A 24,706-nucleotide genomic window follows, 5' to 3' on the forward strand; every position below is an offset into this window, starting at 1 on the left:
TCAAATATTCACTATTCACTGTATACCTGTAACTCTACCTCTTCACTACTTTACTTTAACTGATGCTCTCAAACACTTTATTAAGAAACAAGAAATTCAAGTAATTAACTCTTGACGAGTTCAGCACAGCTGTTAACTGAGAGCCTGAATTCCAGGTGACTCCAATTCATAAAGCTGACTGAGAAAATCCAGCCAAGATTTTCAAAGCTGTCATCTGAGCAAGAGGTGCTACTTTGAATTATCTGAAATATAAAACAAATTCTGGCTTATTTAACACTTTTTTTTTAAATAAATAATTTTATATTTTTCTTCATAATTTCGATGAACAAAACTGAAAAAACTAAAACACTCAATCCCACTTTGATGAGGCATACACCAAACTTACCAGTGAAACAGGAAATGAACTGACTAATTCTCTAATAGTACAGACAACATCTAAGACAACAAGCAGATAAACAAGCAGAGCCAGAAGCACATCAAAGCCCAGCTGCTGACCTATTAAATCAGCCTCCTCATCAAACTGGCCTGAAAAATCTCATGTCCTGACTGAGGTGTGAATCGCACATGGCGCAATCTTGACCGGCTGACAGGAAACGGGGGGTAATGGGGAGGGGGGCATGGGGGGCGTTCCCCTCCCACACTGTTGCAAGAAAGATGTGTCTATTTTCCATTTCCCAACAATCACTATGGTCACCTACACAGACGGGGATGCCGTGAGCTTGAAAGTGAGAGCGTGCGTCGCTGAAGTAAACAGAAAAACTAGCGTAGTGCTCACTTCCTGTGGACTCTTTTAGAAACGGAGTTCTGAGAAACAATACATGAATGTAGTATTAAAAACCACAGTTGCTTATATGCGTAAAAAAAGCTGTACCAAACAAAACGCCACAAAATACTTTCGATTACTTTCTATCAGACTGACTTTTATTCAGACATAAATGCAGCAGAGGTGGCAGATCAGTAGTTAGAGCACCATGTTCAATACTTAGACTCAACAAGCTGCCACTGCTGGGGCCTCGAGCAAGGCCCTTAACCCTCCCCAATGGCTGCCCACAGCTCCATCCAATCTGATTACTCCTAAATGTCAGAGTTTGTCAGAAATAAAGGGCAAAACCAATAGATTACGCAAGTAGATTAATCAGATAAATTTACAGATAAGATGTGACGTTAATCTAACACCCAAACTTTATGGTGCACCTCGAGCTGCAATATAAGCACACGTCAGCTAGAAGATTAAAATTATTTAAATCCTTCAGTTTCAGAATAGAAAAGAAAAGGAAATAACAGATACATAAATCTTATGTTTAAATATGCTCTTTATATGATTCTTGTTGGGTTAAGACTAGCTGCTCTCGTCTTCATCATCTCATCTGTTCATGATAGTGTCTGTTCATATGTATGTATGTGTGTATTTAATTCTGTAAGATGCGGATTTCATTTTCCAGCAGGACCTGGCACATTGCCCATACTGCCCATACTGCCCCAGGTGCATTTAAAGCGACAATAGTAAGGAATAAGGGTGTTGCCATGTTTGATGCTGGGGGCACTCAAAGTAAACAAAAAAGTAATTCTTAAAAAAAACAAAAAAAAACACACATTTTGTTTCAAAGTCAAATGAGCACTGGATGTTAATCCACACAGATTTCTCTCCTGTAATTTTTTTATATGGGTGAGTAAAGCACTTCTGTTTATTTACAGTAAGCTTAGATTTCCAGTATTTTAGCTGCGGTTGGAGGCTAATGCTAATACTGCTCCAGCCTCGGTGCTGGAGAAACTTGACTAAAAACTCACCCTTATAATACTGTGCTTCAGCGGACTCACTTTGCTGCTCTATACATAAGGCTTACTGGATCATAAGACACACTGTTGATTTTGGAGAAAATTAAATGATTTTAAGTGTGCCTTATAATGTGAAAAATACTTAGGTATAGGCTATAGTTAAAAGGCTTTAATAAATTAAAGGTGGAGACCAAATTCCATCTGTTGGTCCAACACAGGTATGTTGAATATAGTTAGTTGTCTTGTCTTGTCTGATTTTTTAAAATTTAAACTAACTCTGTCAGAGTGGGACTGAGTGTGAAATGGTTCACTGGAGATTACAGTGGTGATGAATGGAAATATATATTCCATTACTACAACCCATATACAGAACCTTTTATTTACTATTCAAAACCAGCAGCTAACCATCACGTGTCTCCTGAGTTTTATTTTACAACATCCAGCCCAGCCTCGCCCCAGACTCTGTCTGCGTCCCCGTGTTTATGTTTTCCCCTCATGTTGCCCATGTGCTCCTGTGTTTTTGTTTGGGTTTTCCTCGCTCCATCTTGTCATGTAGTATATATACACACAATGATCAACAAAAACATTAATCTGTTAAGCCAATAATGCTGACGATACCATAACAAAGGTGCAGGCTAAGGCCTGGGACGGGTTAGACACCAGTAACTGAACTGCTGGTTGTGTTATATGTGTATTTTTTTTTTTATTAAACGTAAAATTAACAAGAGTAGCTTTTGCATCATTTAATCACTTAATTATAGTTATGTAAGAACCAAATATGTAATATGCATACAGCTCTGGACAAAATTAAGAGATCGCTTGTTGTTTTATTCAATAAACAACAGACTTTTTTTGTAAATAACAAAAAAGAGCTTTCAGATAATAGAAATAATGCAAAGAAAACAATTTCATATTCATAAAGTTCAGAAATCAATATTTGAGGGAATAACACTGGTTTTTAATCACAGTTTTTTATGCATCTTGGCATCATGTTCTCCTCCACCAGTCTTACACACTGCTTTTGTATAACTTTATGCCTTTACTCCTGCTGCAAAAAAAAAATCAAGCAGTTCAATCAGTTTGGTTTGATGGCTTGTGATCATCCATCTTCTTCTTGATTATATTCCAAAGGTTTTTTATTTGGTAAAATCAAACAAACTCATAACTATAAAGTGGTCTCTTATTTTTTTCCCCAGAGCTGTAAATGCAGAAGACGATCGGCATATTAATCTGGCATAACATAGTCTTATATTTGGAATACTGTTTTTAGCTTTAATGTTTATTCATGCTTATTTGATGTATACTGTATACGTTTATTTTTCCTGCAGTGCACCAGAGTTGCTGCAGTGTAGTCCAGCTCACTGAATTTTAACCGCTCTGTTAAAGTGTGGTTCTCCCCCAGGCCGTGGCCTCCTCCATGACCCGTAAGCACAGGCTATGTGGAGGATGAGTGGCCTGTCAGGCCGAAGCCAGATAAGTGCTTAATTGAGTGGTCTATCTCTTCATCAGTTAACACTATTAGGGCTAAAATAGGCCCTGTTAGCTCAGCCTGCTCGGACAAAACGACGCCTAATGACGCCGATAACATCTTCCTAATGACACACCTTCTCCTCTGATTAAACTGGGACTTTAGGGCCATCTCCACCGCCGAGCAGCTGGCTGAGAATCTCAAACAGATGAAAAGTGAGAGCTCTGAGCTTAACCAAAGTGTTAAAAACACAGGATGTGGTCGGAAAAGAACTATCGACCTAATTGTTTTTCTTTATAATTTGCGGCTATTTGTGAAAAAAGAATGACCAAAATGAGCTGTTGAGGTGATGCGGTGTTCTTAGGAACAGGACACAAAGTGAGATGATGAGCAGTAGAGATGCACTGAAGTTAACATTTTTATCTGAAATCGAAAACTTGAAAATTAAACATTTACAATAATGAATAAATTATTCAGCCTACATATATATTTTGTCTTGCTTTACAAAACAGAACATTTAACATCCCAGCAGATGTTATTTCTGCCATAAATGTACCTCGGTAGTGCTATTCCTTTCTTAAATTTGGCTCGGTAGTCCTATTCCTGTCATAAATTTACCTCAGTAGTTCTATTCCTGCCATGAATTTACCCCAGTAGTACTATTTCTGTCATAGATTTTCCTCAGTAGTCCTATTCCTTTCATACATTTAACTCAGTAGTGCTAATGCTTTCATAAATTAACCTCAGTAGTGCTATGCCAATCATAAATTTACCTCAGTATTGTTATTCCTGCCATAAATTTACCCTTGTAGTGCTATTTCTGCCATAGATTTTCCTCAGTATTTCTATTCCTGTCATACTTTAACCTCAGTAGTGCTAATGCTTTCATAAATTAACCTCAGTGGTGCTATTTCTATCGTAAATTTACCTCAGTAGTGCTACAGTGTTCATAAATGTACCTCAGTAGTGCTAGTGCTGTCATATGTACTTAAGTAGTGTTATTCCTGTCATAAATCTACCTCAGTAGTGCTATTTCTGTCATAAATGTACCTCAGTAGTGTTACTCCTGTCTTAGATTTACCTCAGTAGTGCTATTGCTGTTATACGTTTACCTCATTAGGGCTATTGCGGTCATAAATTTATGTCAGTAGTGCTATTCCTTTCTTAGATTTACCTCAGTAGTGCTATGACGGTAATAAATATACCCCAGTAACGCTATTCCTGTGAGCTGTGTAAAAAGAAGAGGGGCCAGGGGAAAAAGGCGCAGATGGAGTGTGAGGTCTAATGCCCCTTTAAAAAAAAAAAAAGAAAAAGGGGAAACACTGCAGTCTGCCTTAAAATAAATTGACTTATAAAGTTGTTGTTTGGTATGAATTATTCAGCCTTTTGACTTATTTATACTTTCATTTTCATTCAAATATCTCTGGTTGCCAAATATTCTGTGCATCCCTTATAATCCGAATAAAGGTGTGTAGATGAGAAGCTGTACATGTTTTCCTGTGCAGTACCTGGGTGTGTAGTGTTGAAGGAATGGGTTGGCGTCACTGGAGGATTCTGAGGTGAACGGGTTGGGGGATCGGAGGTCTCCTGAACTGCCCGAGCGTCCTCCGTTACTCGCCTTCCGTCCTTCTTTCTTTCCCGTCACTCTCTCCAGCAGGCTGAACTTCTCCTTCTTCTCCTTCCGTTCCGCCCGCTCCCAGTCTCCAACGAAGGGGTTGCCCTTGCGTGGAAGCGTGGCGTACTTCTGCGGCATGTGGTCACCGATATCTGTGAACGGGTCACTCACCGTCTCGCTGTCCTGATACCCCGGCACCTCGCTCTGAGAGCGCCTGTGCGGCCCTGCTCCATCTGAGAAAAAAAGAGAGAGAGAGAGAGAGAGAGAGAGAGAGAGAAAATCATTAATCAGCACTGTTATAATTTTCCTTTATCTGATGTGAAGCTGACTGGTATCTGAAATTTGCTTTATTAATAAGTCTGAAAGTCTAAAACTAGACCTAGACTTTTTATAAGAGGGTGAATGGGCGGAGTCAGATTGCTATAAGCTACACAGATCGGGATGAGCAAATGCTTGCAAACAGTGTTGCTTTTTATTACATCACAAAAAATATATATTTTATTTAGAACGGGCCAATTTTACTGCCCAATTTTTTTTTATATAGACTGTTTAAATTGGAGACTGAATGACACACTTTAAGAGTGCTAACATTCAATATCATACAATCTTAATCAGAAAAAATCTGCTGCTGTTCGGACACTTTTCCAATCATTTGTGCTCAGATCTGTGTTGAATTCTAAAGACAAATTATGAATAAAAAAAATATATATATACTGTGTTCAATACAATAAAATTCTGTTTTTCAAACAATCAGGACAATCATGTTTTTTTTATTTTTATTATGATATTACACTTGCCGGTTTTATAAGAAATTAGGTATTAGGGCTGCACAGTGTTATAAAACATAAAAAGAAACACCACAATATTGTTTTGTCAAGCAAAAAAAAAATGCAATATAATAACTACAGGAAGTAATAATAATAATAATAGTACTAATAATAATACACTCTCTGGCCCAATCCCATTTCATTCCTTAGCCGTATTGCTCTGTTTTTTGGGGTGCCATGATTTTTCTTTCTAGCTAACTTTCCTACTCCACCTTAAATAGCGCAACAGACAGCAGAGGTTGCAGCATTTTAGGAATTATAAGGATTTTTAGGATACATTTAGGATTTATATTAGAAATGGAAAAATAAAATAAATAAATAAAATTAATTAATGAATGTCCAACTAAAATTAACTGCTGCACCACCTGCCCTCTTTCTGAAGTATAGTTAACCAGCAGCAGGTAGGTTGCTGAACTTCAGTGTTCCACTGCTATAGCTATATTGTATTGGGTGCTTGGAATCAGTTTAACTCAGTTCAGAGGGAAGGGGTTATATATGATGCACATGAAATGAAATTATATAAAGTGCTTTACTTTCTGGTATTCTAAAACCAAACCTGCCTAAATGAAATCTAAAGCCTCACCGATCTCTTCTATGGAGTTCATGGAGTCGAGCTTGGGTCTGAAGTGGGTTCCGATCAGGTCAGACATGGAGTGAGCAGCGGAGAGTTTCTGAGTGCCGGCGAGGAGGGAGCGTTTGGGTTTGGGCTCCGCCGGGCCGCTGGAGAGGTGCGGGTGCTGGTTGGACAGGCCCTGGGGGAGCTGAGGGTCGGTGTCGCACTGCGCTGAGCGGGGCAGGATGGCGGAGGAGGTGTCGGAGAAGGCACCGTCGTGTTTGCGGCCCTTCACCTTGTCCTTCAGCTTGGAGAAAGGCGAGCGCGGCTTGTCCCGCATGGAGAGGTCGAACATGCTGGCCGTCATGTTGTTCCTCATGAACTGGACGCTGACCTGGATCTTCCCTCTCTCTTTCCTCTTCTTACCAGGGCGAGAGTCCAGAGTGTACCAGCTAACAGAGGAAAGGGCAGAAAGATGGCAGTTTATATATTACAGTACATTATATCACACAATATCAGAACAGTGTTGAAGTTTTACCTATGTAACAATACAACGTACTGTATATTGGACTGAACTGCAGCACATTATATTTTGTTGCCGGTGGTTTGGACATTAATGGCTGTATATTGAGTTATTTTGAGGAAAGAATAAATTCACACTGTTATATAAGCTGCACACAGACTACTTTCCATTGTGTCAAAGTGTCATTTTGTCAGTGTTCTCATATGATAAGATATACTTAAATATCTGCAGAAATGTGAGGGGTGTACTCACACTCGTAATACATTATATATATATATATATAGACAAATAATAAAAATAAATGCTAACTAAAGGTGACACTCATTAATAAAGATTTAAAATATGAATATTAACATTTTAATGCAACATAATAGGAGTTTGTCTATCTACAAGCCTAACCCTTTTTTATTTATTTATTTATTTATTTTTTTACATTTTATAGCTTGTAAAATGAGGTTTCAAAAAATCTAAACTCTGGCTCTGGAGAATGTGGCTCAGAAAAACGCAGAATTCATTAATTATCAGCATTTTTTCCATAAAAGTAACGATATGCAACCACAAAACCAAAGCAAGCTGCTGTTTAATTCATCATTGCAATATGTAAACAATCTGCAAAATTCAGATATACAGAAATGAGGGTTTGAAATGAGCATGCTTGCTCAATCTTAATGACCACCAAACTACAATTCTCCATAAAACTTAACATACGTTAAAAGCACAATTACAGGAACTGTTGTCAATTTTTGACCAATGATCAAAGAAAATGACCTGAGAACTGAAATCTACATCAGCATTTTAGCCCAACTCTACTGTATTATGTGTAAAATCCAAATTGTGACTGCTGTTGTCACTATTGAATGTTTAAGAACAAGATAATGAAAGTAATTTTTAAAAATGTATGAACAGGTATATACAGGATTACGACTGTTTGCTGCAGTTATTATACAGTTATACAATCATAAATAACAGCGGTGACAGAGGAAAGAACAGTCATTTTCTGATCTTATGTAAAGAAAACATATAGAGATGTATAGCTTGATAAAACAGTCCGTTCCATTACACCTCAGCTTCCCCTGTTCGAGGAAGCCACACGGGTGGAAAGTGTCTTTTTCCGGGCCGGTTCTGAATGTATAATTCATTAGAAATAGAAAAAAGGCACGACAAGGGGGCAATGTGTTTGTCTGCTGAGAAACTCAATTTCACTTCACACAAATCCACAGGCTAGTCCATTTGAAAGCCTTTCCCCGGCCTGAGAACGCATATTATAGCAGGGATAAACATAATTCCCTGGTAACTGCATTGGTTCGGGACACATAAAGAATGTGAAGTAATACACCCCTGTCTAGGCCATTCCCCAGCTTCTGTTTGCTTAACCTCGAGTGCTTTCTCTGCTGGGAGTAATGTGATTGATGCCATAACTCTGTGAAAAGAAGGTGACATTTGCACAAATCTGGCCTTTGTTCGTTCGCGGCTTACGCCGAGATTCGGAGATTATAAAAGGAAGAATATTTCTGGGTGGAAACATAAATTACCAGAGGGTATTCTGCTATAAAAACTCTTTTCCAAAGCCGCCCGGACAGACTCGTTCTAATTCAGACGCGGGGTGAATCACATAAAACACTGCCGGGGTGAGGAACGGTCCGTTCCGACCCAAAGCTCTGTCAAAACGACATGTTAAGTGGAGTAAAGAGACGCTTACTTCTCTACACGGCTGCAGCGTATTCATCTGCTCCAGCGGTGCTGATTGCTTTTCAGGCGCGATGACTTTACCATGTGTGTAGACGGAATATACAGAGGGCATATACAGAAAACGGCCTGGTTTCTTAAGTTGTCAACTGACGAGTCACGCATTTACACATAAAACAAGTTTTACGCGTTTATTACAAAGCTATTTTCACTTGATTCAAATCTGTGCACATGACTCAATTCGCAGAACTCGAGTAAAGCCAAAAAGTATCAGGTCTGCCTCAGTGTATAAAGAGGAAGTCCAGCTACATTTAAAATTGACTGCATGGCTCAATAACTGAGATGTACACAACCTCAGTTTCAGTGGTTTGTTTTTTGGTGTGAAATAACAATAACTATAACAATTTTTTTTACACTATAAGACACACTTAAAATACTTTAATTCTCCCCAAAATCATCAGTGCACTTTATAATGCATGTATTCTACCAGTCTGGTATTTATGAACAGTAAAGCCACTCTGCTAAAGTACAGTGTTATAAAGGAGTTTCAGTGAAGTTTCTCCAGCACTAAGGCTGGAGCAGTATTAGCATAAGCCACTAACCACAGCACTGCGTTAGTGTTCACCATGTTAAAATAAGATACGTGGTACTAACCGCTAGCTGAGAGCACCCTGACTTACTGGAACACTTACCCTGCGTTCACACTGGAAAGCGACAAAGCGACAGGCGACCATTCATTTCCTATGGCAGGGCGCGATTTGTCGCCGCGACATGCGAGAGGCGACAAGCGACAAAGCGACACGGAGATGAATTTTTCTCAACTTTATGCAAATTAATTATGACGCAGTGAAGCGACATTCTAACCCGATTGGCTCCTAGCTTTTCTTTGGACCAATCACAAGCAAGGCGGTTCGACGTCCTCAAGCTCCTGCTCTCTGAATTTCTAGTTTCTTTCCCGGTTCATTCTGTTGAACGGGGTGGACCCACATCAGTCTGCGGGAACGGCTGCGTTTCCAGTGCAGTTAAATCACAGAAACGCCCAAGAGTCCAGCAAGTTTGGGAGTTATAGCTGGAGAATAAAGTGGCCAAGCGATTCCATTTTTGTGCCTTTTTTCTTGTCAGAGGCTGGACCATGATTAACGCGGGCATTGAGCTTTTCACGCCCACAAGCGACAAACGCTGGGCGACACAAGCGACTCGTCGCGTTCCAGTGTGAACGCAGGGTTAGGGTTCCTCAGTGTAGCGCTGTCGGGCAGCATTTACTAGCGCTAATCTCTGCTAACTGGGCTGTTAAAATTATTGGAAATCTAAGCTTACTGTAAATAAATAGAAGTGCTTTACTCACCCAAATAAAGTTTTCAGGAGAAAAATCTGTCTAGATTAACATCTAGCGCTCATTTGACTTTGAAAGAAAATGTTTTTTTTAAGAATTACAGTTTTCTTTACTTAGGCGCTTCCCCAGCTTCATTGTTAGAAAGGAAAACGTTGCGACACCCCTGTTCCTTACTACTGCAGCTTAAAATGCGCCTTATCATGCAGGGCACGTTAAGTATGACAATAGACCAGAAAATAGACGCTAATTAATAGTGTGCATTATAATGTGGTGCACCTTTTAGTCTGTAAAATACAGTACTATCAACAGAATGGGACTGGATTTATATTCAAACATGTTTGTTCAATAGTATCTTTGTGAACTTTGTTCCGGCTGAATTTTTAAAAAGTGAGTAACGCTAATGCAAAAACATGAAAAAGGAAGAAGGAAAGATTCTTCTTCAGGTTCAGATTCTTGAAACAGATGCATTAACAGAGGAAGTGAATGTTTCACAGGAGCAGCTGTGTGTTTGTGTGTGTGCTCAAGTGAGAAAGAGAGAGAGAGAAAAATAAGGGAGGGTTAGTGAGAGTTAGTTATGAGATTGAATCCATATTTAGTGAAAAATAAAAAGTCATCTACAACAGTAGTGATGCTGTGTTTAACAATGAACACATTAAAGTTTCCAGTTTTACAGGTGTGGGTGTTACCAAAGCATCCCCTTAAGCAGCACCTCGTGATCCAAATTACATACTGATATCCCATGACTTTTATCATGTCAAAGGACAATGCAAGACTTGGTATGGCACTTTGCCATTGGGAGCCTCCCATTTTTGGACAAACAGCAATATCTGTTGTACAAACTGGACTATAATATTTAAACACAACACACTAATAAGCGTTTTGCTGCAATAAAAAGGCTCCACTGTTCTCCCATTAATCAGTTAAATCAGAGGCATCTAACTATGTGGATGGATCACGTCCAAGAACAGCAATTTTCTGTAATGTTAGCTGACTTTCAAGTTCAGTTCACTTCCCTGCACAAACTCCATTTACTCTACTCACTATTTCCCACCACCACTATACACCTGATCCTGCTCATCAGCGAATTACCAAGCCCTTCCTGAGCTGGATCAGTTAAGCTGAAGCAGAGAGGATCTGAAACTGTTCAGGGCTGCTGGTTTACATGCAACAGACGACATAGCATCGCCCAAAAAGCGAAATTATGTTCTGATACAGCATATAATATGCTAAGCATTCCAGCGGTGTAAAGAGTTGCCACTGCGATCAGGAGATCGTTGGTTTGAATCCAAGTCCTGCAGCTTGTCATCAGCTGCTGGAGCCCTGAGAAAGCACAATTGGCTCTCTCAGGGTGGGTACAGTAGATGGTGTCCTTTCCCTCATCACTCCTAGGGTGATATTGATCAGCACAAGGCATCTGTGAGCTGATGTATCGGAACCGCTTAAAAATGATGAGTTTCTCTGATTTTACCAAATTGAAAATCTCTGGAATACAATGAAGAGGAAGATGGATGATCACAAGGCACAAGCTTACATTTTTGCACCAGGAGTGAAGTTATCCAAAAGCAGTGTGTAAGACTGGTGGAGGAGAACATGCCAAGATGCATTAATAAATGTGATTAAAAACCAGGTTTATTACACCAAATATTGATTTCTGAACTTATAAAACTTTATGAATATGAACTTGTTTTCTTTGCATTATTTCTTTGAGGTCTAAAAGCCATTTTTCAGCCATTCCTCATTTCTCATGTTGTCCATAGTTTATAGAAAAACTAACAATGTTCATTTTACTCAAACATAAACCTATAAATAACAAAATCAGAGTAACTGATTCAGAAACTGAACTGAACTTCTGTTACTAAAATCTGGTAAAAAATCTCATTTTGTTGCAGTAGTGTTTTCTTGAAATTTTCATTTTTTAATTCAATGTTTTGTCTTATCACAAGAATATAATTATCGGAAAAATATCATGTCATGATATTATTTGAGCATATCGCCCACCCATAGTGTATAATGTCAAATATACTGTAAGGGATGTTAATAAAGTTTAGACCCTTAAAAGACTGTAGACCCTTATACACTTTCCCCCGCAAAGGGCTTTGTTCCCACCACACCACCCCTGCTGGATGTTTCAGGATAGTTTTAAGCCCATCCACACACAGAGGTCCTGGTGAGAGAGGGTTATACCTGGTGTCGGGCCCAGAAGGGCAGCTCTGAAGAAGTGTACAGGACGAGATCAGGCGTCAAGGCCAAGATAAACCTCCCTCGGCCCGAACTCACAACACCCTCCTCCTCCTCAGCGTGGGCCGCTGGGAAACCTCCGTATAATCAACAAACACAGGTGTGCGATAATTAGGGCCTGTCGAGCCCGATGTCAAAACGGACTCTTACTGCATGTCAGAGAGTCCAGGGCCAGCCTGGGACTCCGTGGCCCAGAGGCACGGAGGCTCAAAGGCCGAGGGGGAGGGGGGGCTGCGGAGGAGATTTGTGCTCGCGTCAAACGGGTATCCGCTTGAGTTACGGTAAGACGAAACCCCCCCTAGGTGTGCTTCCACAGAGCGCTTGAGTAAATAAAATAAAAGCCTGGCAGTGATTATGACATATCGTGCCACTGTCTCTCCGGCTGAGGGGAAGGGCTCTAATGTGCTGGAGAGGTGATGATGTAGCCCGTATGATAATTACCAGCAGATGGGACTCTGAGCTCCACTCTGCAATGGCTTGAAGGTAATTCAATTGCAAACTTCTGCATGACTGACAAACGGCCAGATTATGCCACACGGGAGATTACGGTATTCCATCAGCCAGGGCTTTCCCTCTTTAATGCACTATAATACACTGTATCGAATTCAAATTGTAGAGAATGAAGGCTGTTAAAAGAGGCTTTGGATGACTCTATGGATGAGTCTATCTACTGGCATCTACATTCTGCTCCCATTCTCAACTATACTACTACTACACTACTACTACAGAGCCCATATCATAGAAATAAATAAATAAAATCTTCTGGTCTTTTTTTTTTTTTTTTTAAGATTTTTTGATTGAGTAATTTTCTGTGCCTCAATGATTCATTTAATAACTTAAAAACTAAGAGCACAGTATTTGGAGCTGACTACTTTTAATGTGGCAAAGTGTGAAATAAATTAACTTCATAACTTCACTTATTAAATTATCATTATCAAATAATGTATTGTTGTATTTATTTCTATTTTGTGTTTTATTTATTTGTATTTGTGTTTGTGTTTGCAATTTAGAAATGTATGTTGTGAATTAAAAAATAAAACCAATTGGAGATTCATTATTTAGACAATGCATTGTCTAAAAAAATGTTAATCATGGTAGTAGGGCTGGGAGTTTAATTAAAATAATTTTATTAATTGATAACCGATTTATTTATTTATTATTTATTAATTGACTTACTGTCAATTTCCCCTAGGCTAGGGCTTGATACAGAGCCCTTCATACAGAGATTTTTCAGATGCTCACTTCAAACAGAGGAGTATAAGATTCACTACTGGAAGATGGTGGCCAAAGAAACTCACAAATGTAAGTATTTTCCTCGTTAAACTGATAATTAGCAAAATATTACCATAGTTTAATGTGAAGTTTCAATGTTTTATGGCTGAATTCTTCATAATAAGCATAAAAAAGACCTCTAGTAGTTTGTCTCAGTAGCTGGTGCAACAGATGGCAGGGGCTGCAGCATTTAAGGCGGAACATAAAAATAAAATAAAAGCTAATCAAAGCTAATTTCAGCTTCCAATCACAGAGGATTTAGGCAATGCACAATAATAATTCATTTCTGCACCCTCTCCCTCCTTTCCGAAGACGTATCAGGTGCTTAAATGGTAGTCCCGATTCTCCTAAGGGCAGAATTTCACCTCTTCCCCTAGAAAAGGAGGGGTAGCAGTAAGTGGTAGGGCCAAAGGGTGAAACGGGATTGGGCCTCAGAGACAAAATGTTTTATAATTAAAGAGGGTGTGACTGAATTGGCTCACAAGTGTGAGAATATGCACAACACAACAAAAAACTGATCTGTCTGCTGTATGAGTAGTTTTATCTCTTCAATTTTTAATCAATGACAGACTTCCTTACTAATGTAAAACTCTTCACTGAATCAAAAAGTGAACTGACAGACTTCGGACGGTTAAATTTAGAGAAGTTAACAAAGAGTTAATAACCAGAAACAGCCTGCACTCCTCCTTCACACAAGAACCAACACGCAGCTGTGCGAACGCTTCAGCGATCCTGTATCTAAATGCTGCTGTGGGTTAGGCCTGGTCAAACAGGGCCTACAGGCTGTAATACACCTGTGCCTCACTGAGGCCGGACCAACCGGAACGCAGATCTGTTCCTGCATGTTATTAACTGTCGTCACTGGACTCGTTCATCTGCTTACGGGCTGCAGTCTGATGTCACACGCTCGCTATCTCTTCTGCTCATCGCTGCAGCCACACAATGCTGCCTGTCGAGGGAAGGGCAGAGAGAGGAGTTTCTGGACATGCCTGTTTTACATGCGTTTTGCATGACACTAATATTAGGAAGTTAAATAGAAGCGTTGACAGTCTTTCTAATTACACACAGCCTGGGGTTACAGATTAACACTGAAACCGAGAGTGTTACGTAAAGTATAGTAAACATGGGAGATGGAGAGGTGGCAGAGGTATACAAATCTCATACTTAACTTCATTAACTTAGTTTAAAAATGTGAATATGTATAGGCCTGTCACAATAATTGCAATACTGATTTATCGTACAATAAATGAACATGACCTCAATAATTTTTATTAATAATAAAAATTAATAAATATAATTAATATTGTCTATTTGGTTTATTTGTATGTTTGTTCACATATATAACAGTGAACAGTATTTTAGACAGTCAAGCTTTAATAACTGTGACTCCATAACATACACACAGTGTGGACTAAAGTAGGTAAAGAAATTAGTACATCATTTCCTAACCAATAACAATAAATGATTAATTCAATTTTTGCCATCTTTAAAAAGTGTAAAACTTTTTTGTATGCTATTCTGTTATCATTATGTCAGTGGCATTTAATAGTCTTAAAATTACAAAAATATCGTGTATCGCAATAATTTTGGTGACAATAAATCGTCCACAAAAAATTTGAATCGTCACAGGCCTAATTATGTAAAAGTACATATACACCAGGCAGGAAATACTTCAGTATTTATTTTTTACACAAGTAAAAGTATAAAAACACCCCAGAATTCACTTAAAAAAGGTAAAATGATTTTAAATTTAAATGATTTTTTAATTAGTGATATGCACAACACAATGCAAGAAACTAGAGCTGGGCGACATGACAAAATTTTATATTTCTTATCATATCGACAATACACTTTTTATAAATCATATCAAGGTTATGATTACAGAATGTAAAAATCGAATATGATATGCAGCAAAAATGTCATAAAAATCATAGTATTTTAGTATTTTATAATACTTGAATACTGTTTTCTTAAGGATCTTCAAAGGTGTGCAAAACATTGCAATAAATATTGTGTATCGTAAAATTGTCTTTAAATATTGTGATATAATGATAATATTTTTTTTTTACTAAATTGCCCAGCTCTACAAAAAAACATTTTAAGGAAATTATTTTGTGGACAGTGCTTCAGTCTAAGTTACGGGAATTGGAATTTAGACAAAAATCACCCGACAGCTCGAGTCGCCTAATGAAGTTCTGCTATCGATTGAGCGTCCGATATCTGCTTTGAAGAAAAGAAAACTCCCCGGTTGCGTTGGTGGTCTGTTGTTGAGAAATCGGGCATGCCACTGATGACACAGGATGCTTGCAAGAATGAGGTGGACAGCCTACGCTCTGCGTGTCACTGAGCGACCCGCTATGACTACACAGGGGAAATCACACCAATTCAGCCCCGCATGTGACTAAAATAAAGGTGGGGCCTGGTATCATACTGTATAAATAAGTATCAACACTGAACAATCACAACAAGAGGAAAACTTTATGCCAAAACTCCTTCTGGTGCAAAAATTCAAGCATCCATCTTCCTTTTGATTATATTACAGAGGTTTTTAATATACATTAACATACATTATACAGTACAGTCCGTCAACTACATCCCTGGCACAGAGTAACTCAATCCACTCAATTCAGTACTGACCTAAGCACTGGTCTGTGCCGTAAAAGGATTAGCCTGATGGATTTAATAAGATTATCAAGTTGGCTTCTATGGCATCGCACTGACTTCTGTTGATACTGTCCACAGTCCCTCACTACTGATTTCAGATGTGGGGTTTGAGGTCTTTGGTTCTTCTATTTACAGGAGAGCAGAAACCTGGAAACCTGGAAATTGAGGTCTAATAAACTATCCCATAAAATGTTAAAATATGTTTAAATGTTCCTGAATGTCTTTGTTGGCAGTGAGTAGGTGGCTTTGAGTGCTTTCACACCAGCTTTGTATGATCCAGAGTTTTAGACTTTTCAATTCCGGTCTAGACTACAAAAGCAGGTGCGAAACATGCTGCAAACCACAGTCCAGAGCAAAAGACCAGAATTTGGTTCAACCAAAAGAGGTGGTCTCAGTCCAGATAAACCATGGTCTGGTTCGTTTGTAGTGTGAAAACTAGTTTTCTAGATGGTTTACACTTTTAGCCCAACTACAGGAAGTTAGGGCAGACTATTATCAATAATTAAACAACAGAAGAAGAAAAAGACTCCTCTTCACAGGCTTGCATGTTACACAGCAGTATGGACACAATGAGTAGGCTGTTAATTTCTGTATCTACTGTAACTGTAGATTAAAACATATTTAAAAACAGGAATACAAGGAACTTGAGGGTGAATCTATTATGCTTTCTTGCTCCTTAAAAGGATTTAGAATCTGGCAGGGGAGCAGATTTTGACACTACACCTAGAAAGGCAACTAAACCAATCTGCGTCTAGTATAGCATAGTATAGGAGACTCCGCCCACATAGGTGATGATTAAAGGCTGTATATTACAAGTTCTCAATATAACAAAAAAACTGAACTTTACTCTTTAGTTCAGACTCTGGTGTAAAAACTCCCATAGACTAGACTTAAATGTGGATTAGGCCTGAAATGCACTTACTTGATTTTTCTTCGCTCTTTATTATCGAAGATTTCATTAAGGCTGATAATCTTCTGGCCCAGGAACTTGTCCATCCCGACCAGGGACCGGTGCATGACTACGAGACACAGTTCATAGATCTCAGGGTTGCCCTCCAGCAGCAGGCCCGGCAGCTCGAACGAGGCCTCCTCCCTCCATACCGGACTCAGGGTCTTCTCCGCCACTGAGGTGGAGTACTTCTCCTTCCCCAGCTGAATGATGGTGTAGGCATCGTTGGTGCCGTTCTTGCCCTTCGACTGGAGCTCTGCCGCCTGAAGGACCGTCACTTGGACGTGGGTGGGGAACCACTTCTGCGACTGCTCTGCTAGTGACATTGTGCCGTTGTGTTTGTTCGATGGACAGGGACTGCTTTAATACAACCAACGACCAGAAAACACCTCAAATCAAATCACCTCCAAACCACTTCATTCTTCGATTAGGTCTGAGAGGGCTCCATGACTCAACACTACAGTGGAAGTGTCATCAGTGGAGACAGCCAGCAGCGTTAGGTATGTGAGGAGTGTAAGCAGTGGAATTAACCTACATTGTCCCTCCCTTGCACTTCATTCAGGAGGAATACAAGGATGGGAGAGGTGTTAGCACCTCAGGCATCTTGTATAGGCACAGTACAGCCTGCACATTAGTGACCTGCCCAAAAGAGAAAGAAGGGAGAGTTTAGACACAAACAAAAAGCTAAGCTAGGCTAGACTAGACAAGACTGGGTCTGTCCCAATTTCCTTACATTACATTACTCATCATACTGTATATGAAAATCTCAAAATTGGCAAAAAAAAATGTTGTTAGTAATTAGGTCATATTAAGGTGAATGAGTCAAATGAGTATCTTGATTCTTAATTAAAAGCTCTTTAAACCAATGTCACTGTAGTATTACTTTACTATGTTATCATTACATCAGTGACATCCACAATCATCAACAAACCTAGACCTAGCTCAGACATTAAACCAAATATGAACTGCTGTTTTTTTTTTATTATTAAGCCTTACTTAAGATGTCAGTGTGTAAATAAAAAGGAAATTCCCAAATAATTCACAATAGCTAGTTTATGGTCAAAACCTGAATCTAATTATGAAAAAAAAATAACTGTTAGTTGATTTAATAAAGTCTAACTCAAACATTTAAGCATGTTAGGGTGTAAATATTAAAGAAATGAACACATGATTCACACTAGCTATGAAATACAACCCTGACTTGGCTAAAATAACTCAAAACACCAAAAATAAGACAATATCACAATAAGATATTTGCTAATAATATTAATAGTTTACTAATAAAACACTGTTAATGTCCTATTTACACATTTAGCTAAACAAATCCTATATTACTGTCAAAAGAGGAGCATAATTATCAGCATTATAACAATATAGCATTCAAATATATGTGACATTATTGTGACAGGCCTAGTTAGCTCAGATAATGACATATGACCAAAATTGAAGTGCTGATTAATTCAATAAAGCATATCTCAAGCATTTGAGCATGTTAGTGTGTAAATATTTAGTAAAATGACGAATAATTTACACTAGCTATGAAATACAACCCTGACTGAAACACTGCTAAGGTCATATTAACAAATTTAGCTAGATATGACCTATATTACAGTCAAAACATTAATATAATTATCATTATATCAATATATCATCCAAACAGATGTGACACATTATTGTGACAGGCCTACTTGGCTCACATAATGACATATGACCAACAATGAACTATTGATTAATAAAAAAAATGCATATCTCAAGCATTTGAACATGTTACTGTCTAAATATTACAGAAATTAACGAATATTTTATACAATACTATATAATACAGTCGTGACTAAGCCACAGTTCTGTAATATGATGAGAAATCTCATTAAAAAGGTGTTAATAATGAGGTTATGTGGTAAAACACCGCTGATATTCCTGAATTCAGCTACATTGTACTGTAAAAACATCAGGACTCACTGTAATCTTTTACCTCACACTCATATTTCCCCTCCAGACTCAGCGAAGAGCGCGCGGCGGGGGAGCGTGCAGCAGCTCGCGGGCCTCTGAGTCTCGCTTTAATCCCCGTTTTCAGTTTATTTTCATTAAAAACCAGTTAAATCACAACAAACCGCAGCGCGAGCCCCTCACCAATGTGCCGTTAAACCTGCCCTGCTCTCCGCTTCCTCCTGCCTCACTTCCGGTGACGCGGCGCAGGGGGCGGGGCCTGAGCGCCTCGCCCGTTGCCGGGGAAACTGGAAAGTTGGTCTGTTGGAAACTCCGCGCTGTCAGACTGGGAACAGCGCGCGAGACCAGCCGGGGTGTCACGTGACTTACACTAGTGCAGCTTAAAAATAGAATAGAATATAATTGAGGTGTAAAATCACTTTTAGACACCTTCTCTAGGTAACAAAGACATTTAGGAGCATTTAAACATATTTATACATTTTATTAGACCTCAATTTAATTAAATAGATGTATCACACACAGATTGATCTATTTTAAGTATTTATTTCTTTTATTGTTGTTGATTATGGCTTACAGCCCAATGAAAACCTAGAAAATCAGTGTCTCGAAAAATTTTAATATTATAAAAGACCAATTGGTACTTTTTGGCAGTTTGGGCAGTGTGCCAAGTCCTGCTGGAAAATTAAATCTGCATCTCCAGGATTCAGTGCTGAAAACATTGCATGCATAAAATGCTGGTCTACTATAGGCACGCTGTTCTACTGTATATAACTTTTCGTTTGCATTTCTTTACTCTTTTTTTTGTATTTCTTTACTATTCTACTGCCTTAATGCTGTTTATTCATTTTTGTATTATTAGTGTATTAGTTGAAATATTTATTTTATTACATAATATTATTTGTACTATAGTTTTGTTGATTAGTTTAGTATTAGTTTTGCTAGGTTCCTGTTGTTTACAAAAAAAGATAAAATTTACAGTTTTTTTTTGTTTTTACTGAAATTTTTAACTGATATACTATACGTGATATACTATATGTTTTATCGAAGTATATTTTTGAGATTAGTATGTTTTGGGTATTTTTGGTCATATCACAAACAATATTTTTAGCACAAAAATATTCTGATATACAGTATTATGATATTATTTTAGGGCACACTCTTAATGTTTAATGTATGTAGTACAGTGTGATCTGTGATATATCAGCCCAGCTTCATCCAGTGCTGCCCAGGCTGGTCAGGGTCTGTACGGGACTGTTTCTGACAGTGGTGGCAGTAAATCAAAGTTCAGTCGTGCTGACTGATATACTGTATTTCCTGAATGAGGTGCCGAAATGCAGATAAGTTGTACAGTATATTTGAATTACATATACACACATACACACACACCACCCACTTGACAAGTACACTCTAAACCTAACACCCTTTTTTTTTTTTTACTTATATTATATTATATTATATTATATTATCAGGCCTGCCATGAGTGCAGAGTGTGTGTACATACCAGAGTTGGAGGCATGAGCCGGGCCCATCCGTCACACATAGATTATACGTCTTATCTGGGGTGTATCTCCAAAAGAATACGGCTTCGGCTTAGTGAAATATTAGGTCGTATAAAACGTGTTTCAGACAGTTTCGAACGGGGAGGAGCCATTCGCGCCACTGCGCCATTTTGAGTCAGGGCCCGTCTCCAACGCCAGAAAACAGCTGGGAAATGGCTTTTTTTTTTCTTCGGAAACATGGAAAAAAAAACCTCTTATGAGATCATTTGGGTGAGGATACGGTTGCACATCTCACTTACTGACTCGACATAGTGGTTCGATGCTGTTATAATACAGACAATAACCCTGTCTCTCTCTTTACTCCACAATTTATTGGACGGTTTCTCGCCGAGTGAAATAGTGTCAATGCTTAGAGTGGCCGGCGCCAGGGGTCACGGCCCCCATTCTTAATTTGACAATTTGTCAAACACTTTCATGTATTACCTTCTAAGACCATAATGTGCTTCCCTGCCTCTGGAGCGGGATAAAAAAAAAAAACATAAAAGGCTCTACATTCCAACCTCACCTGCTTCCTTTTATTGTTCCCCTCTGATAGAGTATATAAAGGGGGGGAGTAAAAAAAAAAGTCATAAATTAGCCCCCGAGTAACGTATGGCTTCGGTCCACTTTCCAGAGGAATGATGTTGGAGCCCATAAACTGTCCAATATACAACAGGAACCTGTATTGCATAGCAGCGGGGTCCACATGTTGAACGGCATTAAGCTACATCCTTATGGGGCCGCCGGCCTCCGCAAGCCCACTGTCAGCCAGCTGGTTCTGCTTTGGGCCCCTTTCTTCAACACTATATAGGTTGTATTACATTTATTAAACACTTTTACGCATCTCTGGCCGCAAGATTGCCCATCTGTTAGCGCGGGACGACGTACGTGATCCAGGACTGAAAAAGAGAGAGAAAAAAAGAGACAGAGGTGGACGTCCAGGCCCGGGGACGGCGCGATTGATTTAAGAGGCGGCGCTTTTAGCCGAGAGGACGTTTAGATCACACTCGAAAATGTAATATGAAAAAGGAAGCAGAGAGGCACACAAATCAGGCGGGGGTGGGGCTCAGAGGAATGCTAGGCCGCGCAGCCTCGCTGATATACGGGGCTGCAGATGTGCGAGTCGCCGACGCTAGCAGACAAGCACCACTGAGATGCAGGGGGGACACGAATTCGGACATTCGAATATCATCAACCGACTATAGCAGCTATAGAGGTTTCGCCTAGAAGCTAAAAAAAAGGCCTCAGACTAGCATATCCGAAGCAGTTGGTTAGCAACAGGCTAGTAAAACCAAAAAAATAAAAAATAGCATTATCATTTAGCTTTAATAAGGAAAAAAGTAGTGTGACTAAGATATATATGGGCAGTCTCTAGTTTGTGACATGAATACATGAGCTACAGTAGACCAATACCATCTGAGGTTTAGCCTAGAAGCTAAAGTAAGCCTCAAACTAGCAGATCTGAATAAGTTGGTAAGAAACAGGCTAGTAAAATCAAAAATATAAAAAATAGCATTATAATTTAGCTTTAATAAGAAAAAAGTAGTGTGACTACCATATATTAAGGTAGTCTGTAGCTTGTGATATAAATACATGAGCTACAGTAGACCAATACCATCTGAGGTTTAGCCTAGAAGCTAAAGTAAGCCTCAAACTAGCAGATCTAAAGCAGTTGGTTAGCACCCCGCTAGTAAAACCAAAAACTAGCATTTTCTTTTAGCTTCAACAAGGAAAAGTAGTGTGATTATGAAATTTGGGGGTAGTTTGTATTTGGTGACATGAATTCAGTGGAGCCTAGACTCTAGAGTGGACCGATACCATCTGAGGTTTAACCTAGAAGATAAAGTAGACCTCAACTCGTAGTTCTGAAGCCACTAGCGAGCAATGTGGTTGTACAACGAAAATATGAGTAGAATATATGGTATCTAAATATCATTAAACAATGATGATAAAAGCCTAACCATTGTAGCAGCCTAGAAGCTGCAGTAGGCCAATATCAGCTGCAGTTTAGCTAAAGCTAAAGTAGGCCTCGATTAGCTAAGTTAGCAATAGGGTAGAAAAAACGAAAAATAGCATTACCTTTTAGCATTAGCCAGGAAAATAGGGTTAATTAGGGTTAATTATGATATATGGGGCAAATGGTGCCAATGGTCGCCACTAATTTGCAAGTGTGTGGATCACTTTTAAATACTGCGTTTAGCATAGAAGCTAAAATAGGCCTCAATAGCAGCCTAGTGCTAGTAAACATAACTAGTTTACATAGTTCAATATATTGTATATTCAACATTATAATGTACATGTATGGGCCATTTCTATTTCTGTTAATCCTGTTACTAGTTGCACTCTCGGCTGTTCCTTTAGCTTTTGCTAGCCTAATGCTAACCATCAGCTTCAGATTGGTCTGTCCAAGGCCTACTCTGACTTCTAGGCTCTTTTGCTTTGAAAAACATTATTTGACATATTAACGTTTGACATGTTACCAGATAACACTGACACCGCCATGCCATAAACATGTCAGAGAAAATGTGACATTCTGTCATAAGCTGTCATGACAGATTATGACATCTCCCATTACATCTTTAATCACATGTTAATGTCAGTATTAGGTGCTGTAAAGTGTAATGAAAGACTTTAATGTATTGTATAATAAAAAAAGCAAAAAATGCCGGTTAGAAAAACTACTTGACTTGATATCATAATTAATTAAATGAAGTAGAGCAGATAAAACATGAAAAATGTTGGGTTCATGCTGTCTGCAATCAAATAAAAGACAAAGTAAACAGAAAAAGTACTATGTTTTTTCTTGTTTTTATTTTTTGCTGTCAGTCTGCCTGCCATGAACCCTGTTGCACAGACTAAAGACTCCAGCTCCCAGCATGCACCAACACTAGACCTCCCGGACATTGCTGATCACGTGACACTTCGGTGTTCTAACTCGCTGAGCTTCTGATTACACACACCTGGTATATATACACCCCTGTTTCTGTTCCCTGTTGCTCTGTATTAATTTTAGTTTCTAGCTCTTTTGTTTACTGCTCTTTTGTTACCGACCCATTTTTGTATTTTTTTTTTGTTGTTGTTTATTGTTGCTGACCTTGTTTCTGTTTTTGACTACTCCTTTTTGCCTAGCTCATCTCTTAGTCACAATTCTTTTCTGGTTTAAGGTTATAAAATAATTTTAAAACTAGAAGCTAGCACTTTAAACTAAGAATATTGTATTATTAAGACACGCTATCATTTAGGGCCATTTTTAGACCTGAAAAGAATAATGGTTTAAAAACTTTAAAAGGCTAATTTGCACATGAAAGTGTGGATATGAGAAACTCGACAGAAATACGCAGATAAAAACTTCCTGTTATCAGTGTGCCCTTTTCATCTGCGTGTTAAAAACGGGATGCGGCACAGATCCTCCCGCTGCTCTCCTCTCCTCTCCTCTCTGCTTTGTATGCCGGGGACGGCACGCGGACCGGGGATATGACAAACAAATTAAACAAATGAGAGTGATTAAAACAGCTGGATCCACAAATTGCATGACCAATTCGGGCAATTATGGAGCCAAATGCATGCAATTATAGCAAATGAGATACACCCACTTTGCGGCACTCGGATGCTGCATTAATTTTAGGGGCCTGTGTCTACGAAGCAATTTATAGCACATTAAATTAGCGACAGAGTCCCCCGCGTCTCCGCCGCTGTAATTCTGCTCAAGTGTTCTCCTGTCTTTTTCCTTTTCTCCACACAAAATCATCTGCATCATCATCATCCTCCTCTGTGTAACGCTCCGAGTGTTTAATTCCTAATGTTGGGAAGAATGCGGGCCGTGGCATCAATCTGGCTTGTCAGATTTTATCTGCACAGTTTTTTTTTTTTTTTTTTTTTTGACAAATTTCTCTCCAGTGATAATAATTATTTTTAGTTCACACACTAACTGGGAAACCCCTATTAAATGATGCCACCCAATTACTATGTATGGAAGTATGGAAGCTCATTCCAGCTACCTAAAAAAAAAAAAAAAAAACATTTTCCTTATTATTAACTAAATTGCTGTCTCATTATTTTAAGATAGTAAGTCATTATTTTGAGATAGTTACATATTATTTTGAGATAGTACATATTTATTTTGAGATACTAATATTTTGAGATAGAAAGTGTGTTTGCTTTTTGGAAAAAAAAAAGAAGTATTTTTTCTATCAAAATAACTTACTATCGCAAAATAATAACTTACTATCGCAAAATAATGATGGTCACAAAATAATGAATTAGTATTTCAAAATAATGACTTATTATCTTAAAATAATGACATAGTATCTCAAAATA

General features: G+C 38.7%; 1 protein-coding gene across 2 annotated transcripts in view; it reads right to left on the reverse strand.

Moving 5' to 3' along the window:
- The window catches only part of LOC103045908 (rab11 family-interacting protein 2), a 32,047-nt gene extending 12,964 nt beyond the window's left edge, over positions 1–19,083 (reverse strand). Inside the window, exons 1-4 of one of the 2 annotated variants that reach the window (XM_007238579.4) lie at positions 18,877–19,083; positions 16,878–17,543; positions 6,270–6,691; positions 4,753–5,092 (exon numbers count right to left, since the gene is read on the reverse strand). In XM_007238579.4, coding sequence (XP_007238641.3) covers positions 4,753–5,092; positions 6,270–6,691; positions 16,878–17,230 — 1,115 coding nt within the window. In that variant the 5' untranslated portion in view covers positions 17,231–17,543; positions 18,877–19,083. Of the gene's footprint in view, positions 1–4,752; positions 5,093–6,269; positions 6,692–16,877; positions 17,544–18,863 lie in introns of both variants that reach the window. The other variant, XM_015602807.3, reaches the window with a different exon arrangement.
- Positions 19,084–24,706: the final 5,623 nt, after the last annotated feature.

This window comes from Astyanax mexicanus, chromosome 7 (assembly GCF_023375975.1).
Source record: "Astyanax mexicanus isolate ESR-SI-001 chromosome 7, AstMex3_surface, whole genome shotgun sequence".
NCBI lineage: Eukaryota > Metazoa > Chordata > Actinopteri > Characiformes > Acestrorhamphidae > Astyanax > Astyanax mexicanus.